General features: G+C 41.7%; 1 protein-coding gene across 1 annotated transcript in view; it reads left to right on the top strand.

Annotated features, from left to right (window-relative positions):
- The window catches only part of LOC124007997 (multiple PDZ domain protein-like), a 74675-nt gene that overhangs the window by 19662 nt on the left and 32627 nt on the right, over positions 1-22386 (top strand). The window contains exons 2-19 of the mRNA XM_046318916.1: positions 1553-1714; positions 1990-2129; positions 3006-3219; positions 3755-3883; positions 4263-4346; positions 4561-4665; positions 5251-5353; positions 5638-5726; positions 8252-8468; positions 10555-10635; positions 12377-12456; positions 12800-12946; positions 13218-13388; positions 17556-17732; positions 18108-18317; positions 20327-20488; positions 21329-21679; positions 22236-22344. Coding sequence (XP_046174872.1) covers positions 1553-1714; positions 1990-2129; positions 3006-3219; positions 3755-3883; positions 4263-4346; positions 4561-4665; positions 5251-5353; positions 5638-5726; positions 8252-8468; positions 10555-10635; positions 12377-12456; positions 12800-12946; positions 13218-13388; positions 17556-17732; positions 18108-18317; positions 20327-20488; positions 21329-21679; positions 22236-22344 — 2731 coding nt within the window. The remainder of the gene's footprint in view (positions 1-1552; positions 1715-1989; positions 2130-3005; positions 3220-3754; positions 3884-4262; positions 4347-4560; positions 4666-5250; positions 5354-5637; positions 5727-8251; positions 8469-10554; positions 10636-12376; positions 12457-12799; positions 12947-13217; positions 13389-17555; positions 17733-18107; positions 18318-20326; positions 20489-21328; positions 21680-22235; positions 22345-22386) is intronic.

Consider the following 22386-nt stretch of genomic DNA (forward strand, 5'->3'; position numbering starts at 1 on the left):
CCAGTGCTTTATAGCTTATTTCAGCAGTGTCACATTCCTTAGCACAATGTAGCAATCCAGTCCACACCGTATAGCATGGGTAACTTAACTGTGTGTGTGTGGCATGCTAAACTATTGCTCTTCCAACCTAATGTTTTCAAGCTAAAATACATGAGTCATGGAGTCTATGTTTATAGATAAAGCGAATCAAAGAAGACATTAAATAATGTAAATTAAATTTAGAGGAACAGAGATTAAGCTGAGATTTTGCAATACAAATAGACTTTCTGGCTTCCTTAGGCGAAACCAATTTGTAGGAAAGCTGTAGTTGGTGTTTTTGTTGTCAGTCAATGCCTAGACCCACACATAGTCTGTCTGTCTACTCCTGCCAGTAGCGCCTAGCACTGTCAGTGTCGCTATGGCGACGGGGCCTGCTCGCAGAAGAGAGAGGCTGCCGCCGTGTGAAGTGGGGCAGAAACAATTTCTTAAATGTGCAAGAACCAAACTGGAACTTTAATCCTCTTAGCCCGGCTGGCTAACAAAGCTTGTGTATGGGACAGCAACTTGAGCGCTACGCTAAGTTAGCCGAGCCTGCAGGGTTTTTCTCTTTACAAAGGCTAAAACCTCACCATAGGCTACTGGCTGGATGATATGTCAGCTAGTGTCAAAAATGCTTCTTCAATATGCTAAGCACACGAGCACAATTTCAAAAGGGCAACCGAAGCCGAGGATGCTATATTTCAAACAAAGTGCTCATGAAGCAATGCGCTAGTCCTTTTGGATCACATTCAAACGAATCATAAACAAACATTAGAGCCAATAAGCAAATGAGATTCAAAAACATAGTTTTACATATTGTCTAATTCATGTAATCCATTAGTCACAAAACCACAGTGGTTGCAGCCCAGTTATTGACTAGCATATCAAGGCATCCAGATGGCTATGATGGAAATATTACATTGGTGGCAGAGTCATTGTTGGATCAGCTGAAAGGCTATTATCTCTGAAGGATTAGACTGCTATAGATCCAGCTAATCACGGTTGGGTAACGAGCTGGCCTGCCTCCCCCGCTCCTAGACTTAGTTTGATTTAGGGAATTCACAAAATTAGCCTTTGTTTATTTTAACAGCAGTGATGGCAGGTTTTTGGTTAGAACTTGATTGGATCGGCTTGTGTGGCCTTATTTGGGATATTAGTGATACTCACTCAATGCATGTGCGTAACAATGTGACAAGTAAACATGGTTTGTGTTGATATATTCAAAAATAAAGCTGTCATTTTGTGGATTAAGTCTGTTTCTTGCAAGATGTATAATTCCTACCATCACAACATTGAATACATTTGATTTCAAATAATTGCTTCTAGTGTTTGTGATCATGTCTCTCTAACTTCAATCGAACAACTGCAACAAATTCAGTAAACAGCACTTCAAACTATAACAGCCAACAGCTTTTAGCAGCTGCTCTTTCTTACACACAATACTGAGTTTACACAGTACACAATATATCAATATGTTGCAAAACCTAGAATTCTTGAATGCAACACTTGACTGTATTTCCATTGATGGTTTCAGGGTGGTGTCACATCAACACTTTGCGATGACCTGAGTGAATGCTACACATCAGCCCAGGACAATGGTGGCCATCTTGCCTACCCGGAAGCCTCCACTAGTACGCAGGTCAATGGGAAGCAATCGCCTGAGGATTTTGAGCACATCATTCGCTCCATGGCTCAGGTAAAGACACGTTTGGATAAAACGCAAGCATTTCATACATTTTGCGTTATTTCATACATTTTGCGTTATTTCATCACAACAAGTAACTTTCTTATAGATTCACATATATTAAGAGGTACATATTTCATTATAATGTTGATTGTTTTTGTTTCATATGTTGTTGGTGGTACTATTTCTCTACATCCCTAGACTGTAAAAAAGGGGGGAGTAAGAAGGAGGGCTAACGTGGAGAGTGTGTGATGTATATGTGTGTGTGTACGTGCGTGTGTCCCTAGGGGCGCTACGTGACGCGCATGGAGCTGGTGAAGCCACTGTCTGGGGGTCTGGGCTTCAGCGTGGTTGGCCTGAGGAGCGAAAACCGCGGGGAGCTGGGCATCTTCGTCCAGGAGATCCAGCCCGGGAGCGTGGCCCACTGGTATGGGAAAGTTAACAAGGGTCATCCCCAGCAGATAAATCTGGTTGAAATGACATCATTATAACTAGAATGCCAGTTTTGCCTACTGGGTCAACCTTTGATTATCTAATGTGGTAGTGATGGGCTGGAACAAAATGCATGCCCACCCTGTGCTGGGCAAATCTGGTTGTAATGAAGTCATTAAAACCAGAAACCCAGTTTTTGCACATTCCAGCTGAATCAACAGTTGATTATCTGATGTGTTAGTACTGGTCTGGAACAAAAGCCTACCCACCCTGCATCTCCCCAAGACCATAGTTGGTGACTACTGTCTTTTTCGACCTGCATCTTTTCAACAGTGAGATTATCCTCAGTTCTAAGCCTTACAGCCCATTTGATAATCAACTATTCAATAATGAATTTAGTTGCACTGAAGCCGCGTCCTAATGAACTATGTTTGACCTCGAGTCATCAATGAAAACTTAACAATATAAGTATTTAAAGGGATAGTTCACCCAAAATTACATATTGGACAAAACTACTAAAAAGTTACCACTTCCAGCTGCAATATGTAACTTTTTGGGAGACCTGACCTAATTCACTTACAAATGTCTGTTATAGATCTCTCATTCTCATTGAAAGACAGTTTAAGAAGCAGTACATCTGTTCTATCTGTGCTATATCTATGCTTCAATATTTGTGATTATGGAAAATATATTTCACAGCAGTTTAGATGCTACAATAATTCCCTACACTATACTTGCTTGTTTTGTCACATAAACTGAAATTAAGTGAACTATTAGAATTTTAACAACCACTGTAATTTTGGTGAACTATCCCTTTAATTGATGTCTTGTGGGAATATTTTTTATCGCGAGAATCCTCCTGTTCCCACAGCGATGGGAAGCTGAAGGAGTCAGACCAGATCTTGGCCATCAACGGTCAACCCCTGGACCAGACAGTGACCCACCAGCAGGCCATAGGCATCCTGCAGAGAGCATCTGAGTGCGTGCAGCTCACTATAGCCAGAGGACCCATCCCTCAGCTGGCCAGCCCCGTGGTGTCCCGTACCCCCTCCGCTGCCAGCACCCTGTCTGCCCACTCCAGTGCGGTGAGGGGAGTGCACACACAGAAGCTTGTGGAAGCATACACGTATATAAACACATTAGCACACACATGCACACTCACATTCTGTATACACACACACACAAACACACACACACAAACTATATTGTCTCACATTCCTGGGGGAGCTAGCGTAATGCCTGACCTCTAGCGTGATGAGGAACACAGACACAAAAGCACCCCTTATACACAGACGGTTATATAACGTTAGTTCACTGGGGCACACACACAGCAATATTCAAATTCCTTCTTTGAGCACTTAACATATTCCTTCTCGCTCCTTGTGGCACAAAGAGCCTCAACGATGTATCTCCATCACCCTGTTCTGTGTAGTTTTCTTGACATCCTCCCAGGTGGTTCCTGGAATGATGTTTCTTCATTTCCTCATTAGTCCTAGTTGTTCTCCTTGGACGGCATACCTCTCTTTTACCCTGAGGGTTACACCCTATATATAGTAACCGTCCTGTAGTGAATGTTTTGAGATCCGTATCTGACGCTGCGCTCTCTGTGTCCCTCCTTAGACCCACTGGAATCACGTGGAGACCATGGAGCTGGTCAACGACGGGACAGGCCTGGGCTTTGGCATTGTGGGAGGAAAGACCACCGGTGTCATTGTCAAAACCATCCTGCCTGGAGGCATCGCTGATCAGGTGACTTCAAAGTCATGGATGCACCACACATTGGTATTTAGAGGATTTGCAAGCAGGAACCAACTGGGTCAAAAATGGTTTGAATCAATGTTTGTTACACGTTATTTCAACAACAACAACAACAACAACAACAAAAATCCATGTGATGATGTTGAATTAACGTGGAAAACTGATTGGATTTGCAAAACGTCCTGAACGTAAGGATTTCCCTAAATCCAATGTCAGGGTGACATGTTTGGTTGAATGCACGTTACTTGACATCTCAACCAAATTTGTATAAAAAAATAAATGTTGAACTGGCATCTGTGCCCAGTGGGGAAGCTTGGTTTTTGTAAGCCATACCTACTAGTAATAACCAACTTTCCTACCTTGTATTTAGGATGGGCATCTGCGCAGTGGGGACCACATCCTCAAGATTGGGGACACTGACCTATATGGCATGGGAAGTGAGCAGGTGGCTCAGGTACTGAGTTTTGTATTGAATTGACTACTGATAATGAGACTTGTCTGAGACTTTTAGACATACAACATTGAGACTTGACTGAGTCTTGACAAAAACTTCTCAATTTTATCCCCATTGTCCTGCTTTTTCTATGGTTCTATACAGTATAGCCCTAAGTGACAAGTACAGTATTTAGTGTGTAATGCTGGTCTCAGTTGTATTGTGATTGGTCCAGGTCCTGAGGCAGTGTGGTAACCGAGTGAAGTTGGTCATCACCAGAGGCCCTCCAGAGGAGACCGCCATCGTCCCAATGGTGTTGCCCACGGTCACAGAGCAACAGGTACGACAGGACAATCGTGTGGGTGGTTGGTTGGGTGGATGGGTAGGGGAGAGATGAGGTGGTTTGATTAGGTTTGTTTCCTTAAAATGTTATATTTACTAATGACTAGGATAAAGGGCACGTGGTTTTGTCTCTCTTTTGTTCCAGCTCTCTTCCCCTCAGAGATAGGTACCCGATGAGAATCATTTGTGACACGTAACATCATCTGTGACTCAGCCTCAGAGGTCACAATGTTCCAAAAGGCTAACAACTGGAATTCGCTGTCCATTATCAAGCAGTATTAACCATGAACCTTATCAACATTCCATGACTCACACTCCCAAACTAGATTGTATATTTTTCTCTGTACACATTCTCAGTACCCCATTGCTTGATGAATTTTTAGTTGGCATTCATCAAATAAATAACATAACTCATCTGGCTGACAGAGTTGATGCATAGGTGAGGAATGCTTCTTGGTAAATTGGTAACAGCACGTGGAATTGGGGGAATTCGGCACCCGCGACTCACCCCCTCCACTGTGCTCTCTGTCAGCCATTTTGTAGAATGTAGAAGCTGACTCACTCTTCCTCTGTCTCTTCACAGGGATACGAGGAAGAGGAGGCCGAAGCGTTTGACGTTGGGCTGACCAAGAACGCCCAGGGTCTGGGAATCACCATCGCCGGCTATGTGGGGGACAAACATTCTGGTAAGACTTGGCAGCATTGTTTACTACTGGAAATAGTTTGGTTTTATTTATTTTCTAACTTTTTCACTCTGCTTGGGATGGAATGAAACGACTTGGGAAGGAATTAGAATGTCTGGAGCAAAGATCTATGTAGTGACACTGCCTCTTCTAGGGAAATCCGACTTCTCTAGAACACTCAAACTGCAGATACAGTTAAAGGGCGTCTCTTGTACTGTATAAAGGATACTGCTTGTTTTAAGAACGTTATCCACACATGGTCATTGTGTCTATTTTGACATTTTCAGAGCCCTCTGGTATTTTTGTGAAAAGTATAACTAAAGACAGTGCGGTAGAGCAAGACGGCCGGATCCATGTTGGGGACCAGATCATAGCCGTAAGTGTCTTAGACCATCCTCAACTTTTTGTTTTGTTGTTGTATTTTTTTGGTTATTGTAAATGTAAAAAATCTATTTTCACTCTCTGACGTGAACAGATAGAGTGATGGAGGATGGCAGTGGGGAGAGATGGATAGAGATTGTGAAGTCGGACAGATTTGAACCTATACCAACACTAGTGGCCCTAAGCGCTAGACCACCCCAAGCCACACCCTTCAGATTTTTTATTGGCTATTATGTCAATTTAAATTCCATGCCAAAGTATAAAATAAAGTGTGCAAGGATATTTGTCTCTCATTTTGAATAATATGGAGCTTTATCTATAGATAATGTGGGGAAATATTAATCTCCCATATTTGAATAATTTATCTTCAGCTGAGATTTATACACACTGTTCCAAGGCCGTTACGGTGACCGTATTACCGCCACACCGGCGGTCATGGCGACAGTCAAATTCCATGTGACCATTTAGTCATGGTAATTAGGCTTCTCCAAGCTCTGATGCTGCTGATGGTCATTAGTAGTCTACCAAACTTGATAACTGCCTGGTACTCAACGTTCTATTGTACCTCTAATCACTCTGACATCAATGCAAATGTAATCAAAAATCTAATCAAATACTTAATGAGAGCCCATTAGCTCATGTTGCGCAACATTTCTATAGGCTATGCAATTGAGTGAGAAAACAGAGTGATGGCCTCTATTAAAAATAGTATTATCCCATCCGCTTTCTATAGGCTAGGCCTACTATATTTATTTCTCAACTTTTCTAAATGTAAGCACATTGCTTCTCTTTACAACAGGAATATAGCTTACGTGGCTGGCATTGAAAATGAACCACAGGAAAAGCGTCCTCCATTCGCTATTTTCGAGACGGGTGCATGAAAACAGTCCGTTCTAAATCAAAACTAATTTCACACATACAGTACCAGTCAAAATATTGGGCACACCTACTCATTCCAGGGTTTTTCTTTATTTAAAAAAATGTCTACATTGTAGAATAATAGTGAAGACATCAACACTATGAAATAACACATATGGAATCATTTAGTAACCAAAAAAGTGTAAAACAAATCAACGTATATTTAATATTTAAAATTCAAGGTAGCCACCCTTTGCCTTGATGACAACTTTGCACACTCTTGGCATTCTCTCAAGCAGCTTCGTGAGGTAGTTGCATCCTGGATTTGGTCTGTCTTCAGTTGTAGCCTGTGTGAAAGACCCCATCACGTGACTGCATTGGCTATTAAGAATTTAGCTATCCTAGACAGCCATGTGAGTTAGAGGTGCTTCGGAGCACGTATGTGGGAAAATGTCATTATTATATTCAACCCAAGGGCACAACGGCCACTGGATTTTTTTTAGAGGGCATTACAAACGGGATGCCGCCCGGAAATTGCTTGTCAAATTGTGAATGAGAGACTGATGAAATGTGTGCAGCCTGCGCAAATAACAAAGCAGAGTTCATGCTTTTACATGCAACTTTTTTCAAATCATCATTAGTCGCATAATGCAGCCTTAGAATGTGTAACAAATACAAACGTTGGGCTATATGTTTTGATCACAACTAAAGCATAAATAACTATAAATTAAGCATATAGCAAGACCTGTTTCTTTGTTAACTTCTCAACACAGAATAGCCACATGTGCACACTCCCTCAAATCTTCTGGAGAAAACATTTTATTTTATTCAGCTATGTTCAGTTGTATTCTTCATACTATAAATGAATGCCATGGAATTCTAAGCAAATCTTGTCTGTTAAATGAACTAGTGTAGGCCACAGCCATATGGCATAGCCAGATCAGGTCCTAACAAGGACAACTCTGAATATACTATTCTGTTCTTCTGAAATAGACTACATTTTATTTATATCGTGTTTCTTTAGACCTGTCTAAAGTACATTATGGATTTATTGGGATGGTATAGGCTATATTACATTGATTTATTATACTTTTTACAAATGTAGATGTTCCAAAGGTAAGAATGAGTGGCTTGTAGACAGGAAATGCCAAAAAAAAAATCATATTCATTAACAGTCAATTACCGTGAGACCGGCAGTTATTTTCTTGACAATCACCGGCTGACATAATGTCATCACCGTCACAACTCTAGTCATGACCCTATATTGAGCATTTACTATTAATGCAAAACCCTTTCTGTGTTACATCCGGAATAAATTAATGGATTTGAAGCATGAGCAAATCTTCCATCATAATTTATTTTCTTGTTGTGATGTAGGTTTGTCTATTGGGTGGTACTATTTCTGTGTGTATGGGTGTGCCTGGTATGGGTGTGCCTGTGATCTTGCTTTCCTATTTGTGTGTTGTCCTGAGAATTTATCCCATAGACTTGGATAGACGACTCACGTGCCACAAAGGCTGTTTAAGTATGGAGAAAAATCTCATTGACCCTTTCCATGTTGTCACAGAAGCCAACATGACAAAGATGCAGAGAGCACTCTAAGCACTCTATTCAACTCCATGATGTATCCATAATCATGACATGAATGATCGCCCCCTGCAGGTGGACGGTATTAACATCCAGGGCTACACCAACCAGCAGGCCGTGGAGGTGCTGAGACACACGAGCCAGACAGTTCACTTGAAGCTGATCAGGCGAGGCTTCCGTCCAGAGGATATCCCACCCGCTGTGGTGCCCAGTGTGATCGTAGTCTCACCAACCCCAGGGGGCAGAGACACGACACTGGAGAGGACGGATGTTGTGGACGCCACCACTCAAGGTACCTGTAGTTCATTAGGGGCGGCAGGGTAGCCTAGTGGTTAGAGCATTGGACTAGTAACCGGAAGGTTGCAAGTACAAATCCCTGAGCTGTCCTCTTGATCCCCCCCCCGAGCTGACAAGGTACAAATCTGTCGTTCTGCCCCTGAACAGGCAGTTAACCCACTGTTCCTAGGACGTCATTGAAAATAAGAATTTGTTCTTAACTGACTTGCCTAGTTAAATAAAGGTAAAATAAAAAAATTAGGCAGGAAATGGAAGAAAACTGGCTTAAACAGGGAGGGACTTCCTGGATTTGTCCCATTAAAAAAACACTCTATTGGGTTTTCCGCTGCAAAGCGTTTTTTGTTTTGGCGTGTCCTAATGAACATGACTATGACAACTGCATATTTGATTGACAGTCACATATACCTCCAATCACAGTGGTCTATATTCAAGCAAAACACAGTGCATATATACACTACCGTTCAAAAGTTTTGGGTCACTTAGAAATGTCCTTGTTTTAAAAAAATAACATCAAATTGATCAGAAATACAATGCAGACATTGTTAATGTTGTAAATGACTATTGTAGCTGGAAACAGTAGCTTTTTTATGGATCATCTACATAGGTGTACAGAGGCCCATTATCAGCAACCATCACTCCTGTGTTCCAATGGCACGTTGTGTTAGCTAATCCAAGTTTATCACTTTAAAAGGCCAACTGATCATTAGAAAACCCTTTTGCAATTATGTTAGCACAGCTGAAAACTGTTGTTCTGATTATAGAAGCAATAAAACTGCCCTTATTTAGACTAGTTGAGTATCTGGAGCATCAGCATTTGTGAGTTCGATTATAGGCTCAAAATGGCCAGAAACAAAGACCTTTCTTCTGAAACTCGTCAGTCTATTGTTCTGAGAAATGAAGGCTATTTCATGCGAGAAATTGCCAAGAAACTGAAGATCTCGTACAACGCTGTGTACTACTCCCTTCACAGAACAGTGCAAACGGGCTTTAACCAGAATAGAAAGAGGAGTGGGAGGCCCCGGAGCACAACTGAGCAAGAGGACAAGTACATTAGTGTCTAGTTTGAGAAACCGACACCTCACAAGTCCTCAACTGGCAGCTTCATTAAATAGTACCTGCAAAACACCAGTCTTAACGTCATCTGTGAAGAGGCAACTCCGGAATGCTGGCCTTCTAGGCAGAGTTGCAAAGAAAAAGCCATATCTCAGACTGGTCAATAAAAATAAAATATTAAGATGGGCAAAAGAACACAGACTCTGGACAGAGGAACTGATTTTAGATCAGTACTGCTATTCTGAGAAGCTTGAAACATACAGCCAGCCCGTGATCACATCCCTGGTGACGCTGCAGGGCTATGCCTACTTGAGGACAGTACACATAACCAAAACATTGCCCTAACTTTAATGGCCTCCATCTCTGTAAGGATGGTGAAGCTTCTCTCTACTTGTATCTTCTCACCACAACCACAGCTCCAGATTTAGAAGGCTGTGCGCTCCGCCCTGCTTTAGGAAACCCTGAACTCCTTTAACCTTTCATTGGGCCAGCCTCATACGAACCCCAGTAAACATATGCGTAGGAAAATGCACGGCAAAATCAAGTCACATTTTATTGGTCGCATACACATATTTAGCAGATGTTATTGCGGGTGTATTGAAATAACACAACAATACACATAAATCTGAAAGTACAAACGCACATGTGCATGCTCACACACACACACACACACACACACACACACACACACACACACACACACACACACACACACACACACACACACACACACACACACACACACACACACACACACACACACACACACACACACTTGCGCACACACACTCACACACACTACCCATAATAACACAACCCGTGACGACATAGCCAGCATGTTCGGAGCTGGAACCAGGACGAACTAAAGCAGACCTCTGATGTGTTTGTGTCTTTACCATACAAGACACGATGCACAACCCATGCCATCATAACCACCATGTTCGGGCTGGGAGCAAGATGACTTAACCAAGAGCTCTGCAAGTGTGTATGTGTGTATTGATGTGTATATATTGTGTACCCTGGTGCAGGTAAGAAACAGTACCAGGCATTGAGTGAGGAATCTGATGTCACCAACATGATGGATCAGTTAACTGAGAAGACCAGAGACGGTAAGTGAATCCACTCCCCTGTTATCTGGGGTCTTTTACTAAGTATAGCTAATGGATTGTAATCTGTTTAAAGTATGCTATTGTTGTGAGGACTGGTTTTAGGCTACTGTGCATTTCAAAATAATTGAACCAATGCATCTGTAGATGCTCAACAAACTATTAATGCATGTCTATGGATGTTTCCCCTGTTGTAAATTCAGCAAAAATGTTGTTGACGCGGGTTTGATCACCTGTTGATGGTTTGTTGAGCATCTACAGATGGACTATCCAAATGAAGTGTTGCCACACATTTCAAATATAATGTGCATGTAGAACATAAGGATCTGTATGTTTTCTCCATAATATATATATATACAGATTTTCTTCACATTAAAGGGTAAATGAAAGATCCTTTGAAGTGGTTCTAAAAGTAACACCTAAACTCTATCAAGTAGTGCGTTTGGAGTTGTCCAACTGTAGCCTACCGCTGTGACTCATTGAGTCTGAATCAATCAGATGGGACATAGTAGTTGGTTGAATGTACTTTATACGTCATTCTATTTAAGTCTACACTGAGTGTACAAAACATTAGGAACACCTTCCTAATATTGAGTTGCACTCCCTTTTGCCCTCAGAATAGCATCAATTCATCAGGGCATGGCCAACAAGGTGTCAAACTTTCCACAGGGAAAGCTTTTGACACCTTGACTCCAATGCTTCCCACAGTTGTGTCAAGTTGGCTGCAAATCTTTTATCTTGCCCATTCACCCTCTGAAAGGAACACATACACTACTGTACAAAAGTTTGGGGTCACTTAGAATTGTCCTTGTTTATTAAAGAAAAGCACTTTTTTTCTCCATTAAAATAACATAAAATTGATCAGAAATACAGTGTAGACATTGTTAATGTTGGAATTGACTATTGTAACTGGAAATGGCTGCTTTATTTTTAATGGAATATCTACATAGATGTACAGAGGCCCATTATCAGAAACCATCACTCCTGTGTTCGTATTGGCACGTTGTGTTAGCTAATCCAAGTTTATAATTTTAAAAGGCTAATTGATCATTAGAAAACCCTTTTGCAAATGTGTTAGCACAGCTGAAAACTGTTGTCTGATTAAAGAAGCAATACAACTGGCCTTCTTTAGACTAGTTGAGTATTTGGAGCATCAGCATTTGTGGGTTCGATTACAAGCTCAAAATGGCCAGAAACAAAGACCTTTCTTCTGAAACTCAGAAGAGTTCCTCTGTCCAGAGTCTGTGTTCTTTTGCCCATCTTAATCTTTTATTTTTATTGACCTGTCTGAGATATGGCTTATTCTTTGCAACTCTGCCTAGAAGGCCAGCATCCCGGAGTCGCTTCTTCACATTTGACATTGAGACTGGTGTTTTGCAGGTACTATTTAATGAAGCTGCCAGTTGAGGACTTTGGAGTCATCTGTTTCTCAAACTAGACACACTAATGTACTTGTCCTCTTGCTCAGTTGTGCACCGGGGCCTCCCACTTTCAAATACAAGGACATTTCTAAGTGACCCCAAACCTTTGAACGGTAGGGTACATCTGAATTGTATCAATGCTTAAAAATACTAATTTAACCGCTCTCCTTCCCTTCATCTACACTGATTGAAGTGGATTTAACAGGTGACATCAATAAGGGATCAGAGGTTTCACCTGGATTCACCTGGTCAGTCTGTACTGGAAAGAGCTAATGTTCCTAATGTTTTTTACATTCATTGTATGGTATGTTGATGTTTTTAAGAAGCAAAGTTAACAGAGGATGAGGAGTTAGAGCTGAAGACGAAGTGGCAGGAGACTCTCGGCCCCAGCAAGGAAGTAGTGGTGAGTTAACAGAAGTAACATCCACCCAAACATAGCCTGTCTCTACTAAATGATACATGGTTGTACTTTTTCCTGTTTTACACATTATATTGCAATTTTATAGATGGAAAAGCACTGGTTGCAGAATAAAAACATGGTTGTATGGTTGTGTTGTGTTGTAAATAAAAAATATTGCTTGTTTAAAAAAAACTACTATATTGCCACACTAGGTAAATTGAATGCTGATCATTATAGGATCTTATTTCATAAGATGTGCCAAGGCATCATTTTTTTTTTACTATGAAAAAGCATCATAGTATTTTTGTGCCAACTGAGTTGTGCCCACCTGTTGTGCCCATGACAGGTTGCCCAAGTGGAGAAGTTCAGTGAGAGCAGTGGTCTGGGAATCAGTCTGGATGCCAACAGCGGGCACCACTACATCCGCTCCGTCCTCCCGGAGGGGCCAGTGGGACGCTGTGGGAAACTCTACAGTGGGGACGAACTGCTCGAAGTAAGGGACACCGCCAATAGTGAGAACATGATGAACAACCGTTAGCCTGGAACTTACTTAGTGCACAAATTCTTCAACCACTGATATCAAATTTGAAAGTGCCTAAATTCCTTGGATATATGTGGAGTTTACCGTGAATAGGATCTCTGCGAGCGTGGGAACACTGCCTTTAAAAACAGCAATGCCCTATAACCTTTAATCGGATTGAATCCTGGCATGAGTGACTCAACATAAGTGTTGACCATTGGATGTGTGTGCCCACCCCTCTCAGGTTAATGGAATATCCCTGATTGGTGAGACCCACAAGGAAGTGGTGAGCATTCTGAAGGAGCTGCCTGTCTGTGTCTACATGGCCTGCTGTAGGCCCGCCCCTCTCCTGAAGAGTGACAGGGATTCTGGCCAACCGGGGTTGGATGAATTTGCTACTGAACCTATAATGAAGGTACTTCCCCACTCTGCTTTGATGTTCTTGATCATAAGTTGTTCGTGAAAAAACTCACCTGCTATGGATTTACATTATTTGCCATCGCATGGTTGGAGAGTTATTTATCCGGTAGAACCCAGAGAGTGTTCTTCAATGGAAGCTTTTCTAACATCAGATATGTACAGTGTGATGTCCCTCAGGGCAGTTGCCTTGGGCCTTTCACTCTTTTATATTTTTCCAAATAATTTGCCACTGGTCTTACATGAAGCTGGAATTAATATGTATGCTTATGATTCCACACTCTACATGACAGCACCCAAAGGGAGTGAGCTCACTGACCTTCTAAATAGGAAGTTATGGTCAGTATCAGAATGGGTCATTAATAGCAAACTGGTCTTAATTACATCTAAAACTAAAAGCATTGTATATGGTTCAAAACTTTCTCTAAGACCTAAACCTCAACTGGAGTTGTGCATAAAGGGTGTGATTATTGAGCAAGTTGAGGAAGCTACACTCCTAGGTATAACATTGAATGGTCAATTATCATGGTCAAGTCATTTTACTTTACTGTACTAGTTATTCAGGCTCTGGTCTTGTCCCATCTTGATTACTGTCCAGTAATATAGTAAAGTGCAGCAAAGAAAGACCTAGCAAAGCAGTAGCTGGCTCCAAGCAGAGCAGCACGCTTTCCCCTTAACTGCACATACAGAACTAACAATAACAACATACATGGCAGTCTTTCCTGGTTGAGTGTTGACGAGAGATTAACTGCAGACAATTCCAGATTGTTTGCATAATCAAATAACCTACAGCTCAGACACCCATACAGTTGAAGTCGGAAATGTACATACACTTAGGTTGGAGTCATTTGGAACATGTTTTTCAACCTCTCAACAAAACTATAGTTTTGGCAAGTCAGTTAGGACATCTACTTTGTGCATGACAAAAGTCATTTTTCCAACAATTGTTTACAGACAGATTATTTCACTTATATTTCACAGTATCACAATTCCAGTGGGTCAGAAGTTTGCATACACTAAGTTGACTGTGCCTTTAAACAGCTTGGGAAATTCCAGAAAATGATGTCATGGCTTTAGAAGCTTCTGATAGGCTAATTGACATCATTTGAGTCAATTGGAGGTGTACCTGTGGATGTATTTCAAGGCCAACCTTCAAACTCAGTGCCTCTTTGCTTGACATCATGGGGAAATCAACCAAGAGCTCCTCTGAAAAAATGATTGTAGACCTCCACAAGTTTGGTTCATCCTTGGGCACAATTTCCAAACGCCTGAAGGTACCACGTTCATCTGTACAAACAATAGTACGCAAGTATAAACACCATGGGACCACACAGTCGTCATACCACTCAGGAAGAAGATGCATTCTGTCTCCTAGAGATGAACATACTTTGATGCGAAAAGTGCAAATCAATCCCAGAACAACAGTAAAGGACCTTGTGAAGATGCTGGAGGAAACCGGTACGAAATATCTTTATCCACAGTCCTATATCGACATAACCTGAAAGGCCGCTCGGCAAGGAGGAAGCCACTGTTCCAAAACCACCATAAAAAAGCCAGACTATGGTTTGCAACTGCACATGGGGACAAAAATGGTACTTTTTGGAGAAATGTCCTCTGCTCTGATGAAATAAAAATATAACTGTTTTGCCATAATGACCATTGTTATGTTTGAAGGAAAAAGGGGGAAGCTTGCAATCCCAACTGTAAAGCACGGGGGTGGCAGCATCATTTTGTGGGGGTGCTTTGCTGCAGAAGGGACTGATGCACTTCACAAAATAGATGGCATCACGAGGAAGGAAGATTATGTGGATATATTGAAGCAACATATCAAGACATCATCAGGAAGTTAAAGTTTGTCGCAAATGGGTCTTTAAATGGACAATGTCCCCAAGCATACTTCCAAACTTGTGGCAAAATGGCTTAAGGACAACAAAGTCAAGGAATTGGAGTGGCCATCACAAAGCCCTGACCTCAATCCCATAGAAAATTTGTGGGCAGAACTGAAAAAGCATGTGCGAGCAAGGAGGCCTACAAACCTGACTCAGTTACACCAGCTCTGTCAGGAGGAATGGGCCAAAATTCACCCAACTTATTGTGGGAAGCTTGTGGAAGTCTACCCAAGTTAAACAGTTTAAAGGCAATGCTACCAAAATACTAATTGGGTGTATGTAAACTTCTGACCCACTGGGAATGTGATGAAAGAAATCAAAGCTGAAATCTTTCTCTCTACTATTATTCTGTTAAAAAGTTCTACAGCTGCACCATCGAGAGCATCCTGACTGGTTGCATCACCACCTGGTATGGCAACTGCTCTGCCTTGGACCGCAAGGCAATACAGAGGGTAGTGCGTACGGCCCAGTACATCACTGGGGCCAAGCTTCCTGCCATCCAGGACCTCTATATCAGGCGGTGTCAGTGGTATCCAATTGTTAGTAGCCCTAAAAATGTCTACACCAGCCACCCTAGTTATGGACCGTTCTCTCTGCTACCGCACAGCAAGCAGTACCGGAGTGCCAAGTCTAGGGCCATAATGCTTCTTTAACAGCTTCTTTGACTCCTGAAAAGCCATATGACTCCTGAAAAGCCAAATGACTCCTGAAAAGGGAATCAAATGGCTACCCGGACTATTTGCATTCACCCCCCCCAGCCGCATTTTCACGCTGCTGCTCCTCTTTGTTTATTATCTATGCACAGTCACTTTACCTCTACCTCCATGTTAATTGTTTACTCCATGTGTAACTCTGTGTTGTCTGTTCACACTGCTATGCTTTATCTTGGCCAGGTCGCAGTTGCAAATGAGAACTTGTTCTCAACTAGCCTACCTGGTTAAATAAAGGTGAAATAAAAAAATAAAATAAAAAATATTACCTCAATTACCTCGACTAACCTTTGCCCCCTGCACATTGACTCTGTACCGGCACCCCCTAAATATAGCCTCGCTACTATCATGTTATTGTTGCTCTTTAGTTATTTATTTTTTGTATATTTATTTTCTACGTTCAATTTATTTGTGTAAATACATTCTTAGCACTTATTTTTCTTAAAACTGCATTGTTGGTTAATAGCTTGTAAGTAAGCATTTCACTGTAAGGTCTACTATACCTGTTGTATTTGGCGCATGTGACAAATACAATTTGATTTGACACTTTAAACCCCCTATGCAGCTTTGAGACCATTCTTTCAAAGTCATTGAGATCTCTTCTTCTAGCCGTGGTAGCCAAAATAATGGGCAACTGGGCATTTGTATATATGACCCTGATCCTGATGGGATGTTTTAATTACTCAATTAAATCAGGAACCACACTTGTGTGGAAGCACCTGCTTTAAATATACTTTCTATCCCTCATTTACTCAAGTGTTTTCTTTGTTTATGTTTTCTTTATTTTAGATGCTGTTGACATTACCATTATTACATACTGTATTTTTTTTAACTGTCAGTGTTCCAGTAACTGTCATAGCAGAGTCAATGCTTACTAGCCTAAAGATAATGCAATATAACATGCATGTTTGGGGTCAATGCATGTTTGGGGTCAATGCAGATTTCAATTCAGTCATATACTTTGTTCATTTTAGCAAGTGAATTGTTTAGGAAGTGATTTGAAAACTGAAGGTAAAGCCTACAGGTAAAGTCCTTCACAAAATGGTCGGTGTTGGACATACAGTAGCATACAGTAAACACTGTTTTCCCAGACCCCTTGTTATTGAATGGCTGTTTGGGAATCAACATCAGTAAGTCCTCCTACTTCACTCCTCCACCCTCGTCCATTAGTTTAACACAGTCTGTCCAATGCTCTGCCGGGCCTCCAGATTGGCAATGATGACGGATTAAGATTTAGGATTAGGAAGGACGCTGACTCTTTATTAACACCAATCCATGTAAAGTAATACCTCCGGTACTGTGACAATACATGAGATAAGGCAATAGTAGCCAGGGACACAAAGGAAACCTGCATTTTAATTTTGGAATTCTCCTCAGCTCATCAGATGCCTCAGTTTAGGGAAAAACAATAAAACATACAGCACTTCTGCTTAGAATCCAAAGATTCCCTTTAATGTGCTGCCAAAGATCTTATGAAAAGGTACTCGTGGAATACCAGCAGCCTATGGGCTCGGAGTTGGTGAGGAATGCGTGCACTGGGATGATATCGAGGGTTTATCTCTGCAGATACAGGGAGACCTCGACAGTTTCCTGGTTTTCGAAGGTTCCGAGGGGGTGGCGACGAGGGAAAATGTAACGGATGAGACACCCGGAGCTCCTTTGGCCATGTGGGAGACGGAGATACAGGACATTGAGCTGGAGAAGGGTGCGAGCGGCCTGGGATTCAGCATCTTGGACTACCAGGTGAGATTTCTGATTTGGAATTATGGGAATGACTATCATAGGAATGATACGCTTTTGTTGTGGGTTGTTCCTGTCTTCTTACTTCGGGAGGAAGTGGTCACGTGAGCTTTAGGGCCGTTGCCCACCTGGAAATGAAGTTCAACAAATAGCATAAGTGACTAAATATACTGCAGTGCGCTGTTTTTTTTCCCATGTAGATTGAAACTAAGTTGCTTACTCTTGTTTTTGTTAAAAGTAATACCTTGTGATTTACAGAACATTCAGAATAAACAAATCCTTCAAATAAAAGTGAATGCTACATTTTCGTCCTTGTTGGTATCATGGATTATCTGTTGAGTGCATCCATTGACATCACTGACACAGATCTTGTCGTAGGACCCAATGGATCCTGCCAAGACGGTGATTGTGATTCGCTCTCTGGTGTCTGAAGGAGTGGCAGAACAGGATGGCAGGCTATTGCCAGGCGACCGGCTCATGTTCGTCAACAGCACCAACCTGGACAACGCCAGTCTGGAGGACGCTGTCCAGGCATTGAAGGGGGCTAACATCGGCACGGTCCACATTGGGGTGGCCAAACCACTACCTGTAAGGAAACCCTATTGTGAGGTCTGTCCTATGGAGAGACTAGTGAGGTGTGTGAATGTGTGTGTGTGTGTGTGTCCGTGTTTTATATGTACAGTGAGCTCCAGAAGTATTGGGACAGTGACCGTTCTTGTTTTGGCTATGTACTCCAGCACTTTGGATTTGAAATGATGCAATGACTACGAGGTTAAAGTGCAGACTGTCCAGATTTAATTTTTGTGTATTTTCATCCATATCATGTGAACCGTTTAAAATTACATCACTTTTTGGACATAGTCCCTTCATTTTAGGGGACCGAAAGTCATTATTGCGTGCCAGGAATGTGGGACCAAATACTCAACCTTTTGACTACTTTAATACACACAAGTGAATTAGTCCCAATACTTTTGGTCCCCTAAAATGGGGGGGAACATGTACACAAAGTGCAGTAATTTCTAAACCGTTCACCTGATAAGGATGAAAATACCCTCAAATTAAAGTTGACAGTCTTCACTTTAACCTCGTAGTCATTGTATCATTTCAAATCCAAAGTGCTGGAGTACAGAGTCACAACAATAAAACATGTCACTGTCCCAATAGTTTTGGAGCTCACTGTATATGAGCGTTTGTGTGTGTGTGGGCGCTCAGTATTTGTGTGCGTTTTCTCTCCGGTGTGTGGCCACCCAATAATGAGGGCTCATCTTACAGATGTCTTGAATCTTTCATGCTGAGACAGTAGAGTTAGGCTACATGCTAATGCTGACATACTCACCTCTAAGCTCCCTGGCAACAGCATCGGGCAGCACAAATATCTCTGCCTTTTGTGTCATATTGCTTTATTATTGCATTTTGAGCCGCCTTGGAGTCCGTGTACATAAATGCATTGAGGCAGCTGTCAAAATAAGGGTTTTCCCACAAACATATTCACCACCTGAGGGAATGCTTGTCTAGTCTTTCTGTGAAAATTGGTTGCATTCTTTCAGCTTCAGAGTTATATTTCTCTATTGGGCTTGCCATTAGATTATGATGAGAACATACAGTAAGTTCTGGCTCTGGTGTCAAGGTTGTTGCATGTCCAGTGGATTACATTGTTTTTGTGAAGCCTCTGGAGTTATCGAGCTTTCCTGCAGCTCCTGGAATGTGTACTTGTTTTTGAGGGAGAGGGGGGTGGTATTTTTGTTGTATTGCTTCTCAAAATTGAGTTTGACTGGTATAAGCCTCTAATAGCTTCTCCAATCTTTCCCTCTTTTCTCTATATCTCTCGCTCGCCGGGCATTGCGCTAGATACAATCAAGATTAAACGGCCAATTTAAAGCAATCTGTGGCAAACTCCAAGAAATTATCTCTTTTGAAGTCCTTTGGAAATCAAATAACCAAGTACAACTTGTCACCAAACTATTACAATTGTAGAGACCAAACCATAGAGACCAAATCAAACCAATAAAACTCACACTCCTTTCGCTATTAACAACCTCAACTTAATCTTTTAACAACTTCAATCAAATTTGGCTTGGAATTTGTAGACAATGATTGGAATTTCCTATGTGTTTCTTTCTGAGAATTTCCGGATATTTTCCATTTGCAGCCCTGTCTCCACAGCCATACAATGAAGAGGGCAGTCCGTCGTCATTCTCGGGAATCTGTTCTTTTATATTCAACGCTCTGCTGGTTAAAGAGAGCGAGGAGGAGCCAGCAGAGGGCCACCGTTTCTGGGCAGAGCCTGCATTGGTTAGTTGCCGTTGGGGACAAGTCAAACGAATCCATGAAATTGAGGGACAAGGAAAAAAAACAACCAATCAAAATTAGATACATGGTAACCATTGTGACTTCTAAAATGCGTCCTTTAAAATATTCTATCAAGGGAATTTAACTTAATTCGTAACTCTAATCAAATTTGAGCAACTAAAAACAATGTATCCTTTTGAAATGGCTCTGATGGCACCCACACAGCTATCTGTGATTGGATAGCTCATCCATGGCATAGAGAGACATATTCCCCATCCAATTCACTACATTGACATTCTTTAACGCAGATTGACTCCAATGAGGTAGACCTGACCGACGAGAGGGTGTTGGCGCATCGCTTCTCTGGCGAGGAGGATGACACATTCCAGGCATCCATGATTGCCCTCCATGGCAGCACCTGCAGCGCTGACCTGTCCTACCAGATGATCTTGCAGTCCTCCACACCCAAGGTAGGCCAACAAACTTGCACTGTGGCTAGCGAAGTCAATTTTAAAGCCATTACAGTCAGCAATTTTAGAAAGCTTGTTTCAAAGCAAAAGCAGTATCGGTATGGTCATGTCATTGATTTGAATTTCATTGGAGCAATTGCAAGCTGCTGCCTTTTTCACTAAGAAAACTCCTCACGTAATCAAAATAAGTTAGCACAGTACTACTAATGTACTTCTATCTATAGTTGTTTACCTTCTTCAAACGGGCGGCTATATTGAAGTGATACAAAGTTTATTTTGTTGTTAACCCCTTTGCATGTACTGTAAGTTGCCTGTTTTTGTTGTTGAGCTTAGTACTGGCCCCAGACTCCTTATGGATGAATGGTTGAGTGTTTTTTAGATTAGTATCTACCTATATACTGCACTGCACCGTAACAAGATATGACTACCCTATTAGAATTAAATGGTCTGTTGCGTGCTTCAGTCCTGCTCTCAGCATTCCTGCTTGTTACAGTTCTTCCAAATAGTTTGCTCTCCCAGGGATTTATTTTTCCAAGTTTTATATTGCCATCGCAGATGCTTAAGGAATCGCTGAAGAGATTCATTGCAGCACAGTCCGGGCCTCATGAAATATATCTAGGATGATAACAAAGAGATGTTTGGTGCATCGCACACTCTAAAACAGGATCATCTGTAATTATCGCTATTCCCCATCTGTCACTGATGGCTTTTCAATGGCTCATTACGAGGAGTGCAGAACGGCGACCGAGGTAGACGAAACCCCCCCCCCAGTTGGGTGATTGTGAAACTAACGAGGTGTAACCTCCATTTTGGCGCGTCTGGTTTGTTTTACCTACATAGCGGAGTGCTCGCCTGGACTTGTTGACCGAACATCCCTTCGTGACGTTGTCCTGCCTCGCAGACGACACTGAACCCTTTTCCCCGGAGGAGAAGCCCATCGCTTTCCCCCTGCCCAGGAGTATTGGAAGTCACACCCTAATGATTGACAACAACACACTAGCTATCTCCGATCAGTACCTGGCGCATCAATTAACCCAATTGGAGCCGTCGGATCTGTCGAACTCGTGCAGTCCGTACACTGACCCCGAGCCCGGTTTGTATGATTTGGGGGAGCCAATGCAGTCTCTTCGTTTTCCGGTGGAGCCCACCATGGCCGTTGCAGACATAGGGGAGATGGAATGCTTAATGAAGGTAAACCAGCCTTCATCTAAAGAGCTGTGCCATCTGTCGGTTTGCCATCAAATGTCATTAAATGTGCCTCATAATCAAACAATCATGTGTAAATTGGTCATCAGGAACTTGAAATGCAACAAGTTATGTTTAACAAATGTTGAAATGCAGTACAACTCTTCACAGGCCAATGTGAAATTAATTGGATTTACGAGAATAATGGCTAGTATGTTTTGTCTAACAGTTTTAAACATTCAACTTTTTACTAGAATCTAATTTCTAGGTATTACATGCCGACGGTAATGGCATAACAGAAAAAAAATTAAGATAAATCCCTTCCTTACCTTGTATGTTTGATTCCCTGGCCTTTACTAATCGTTCCCACGTAACCTCCCTGGTAGTTTAGATTAACTCTATTTTATTCTGTCACAATTATTTTATTTACATTTTGTACCAAAACTTCCTCCATAGAAAATATTTTATAATTTAAACTCAATGTCATTCTGTCACAATTTGGATTTTGTACCATTAGAAAATGTGATTAATGAATACTTGTTATTGAATCGTCATTCTCAAGGGGGATGAGCCATCTGTAAAGCAGCCCAAAGAGGAAGGGGACAAGATTGGAACCACTGGGAGTCATTTTGAAAGGACAATCACGGTTGTCAAGGGCAACTCCAGTCTCGGTTTGTATTAATACTTTGGCAATATGCTGTATATTCCTATAT

This window comes from Oncorhynchus gorbuscha, linkage group LG21 (assembly GCF_021184085.1).
Source record: "Oncorhynchus gorbuscha isolate QuinsamMale2020 ecotype Even-year linkage group LG21, OgorEven_v1.0, whole genome shotgun sequence".
NCBI lineage: Eukaryota > Metazoa > Chordata > Actinopteri > Salmoniformes > Salmonidae > Oncorhynchus > Oncorhynchus gorbuscha.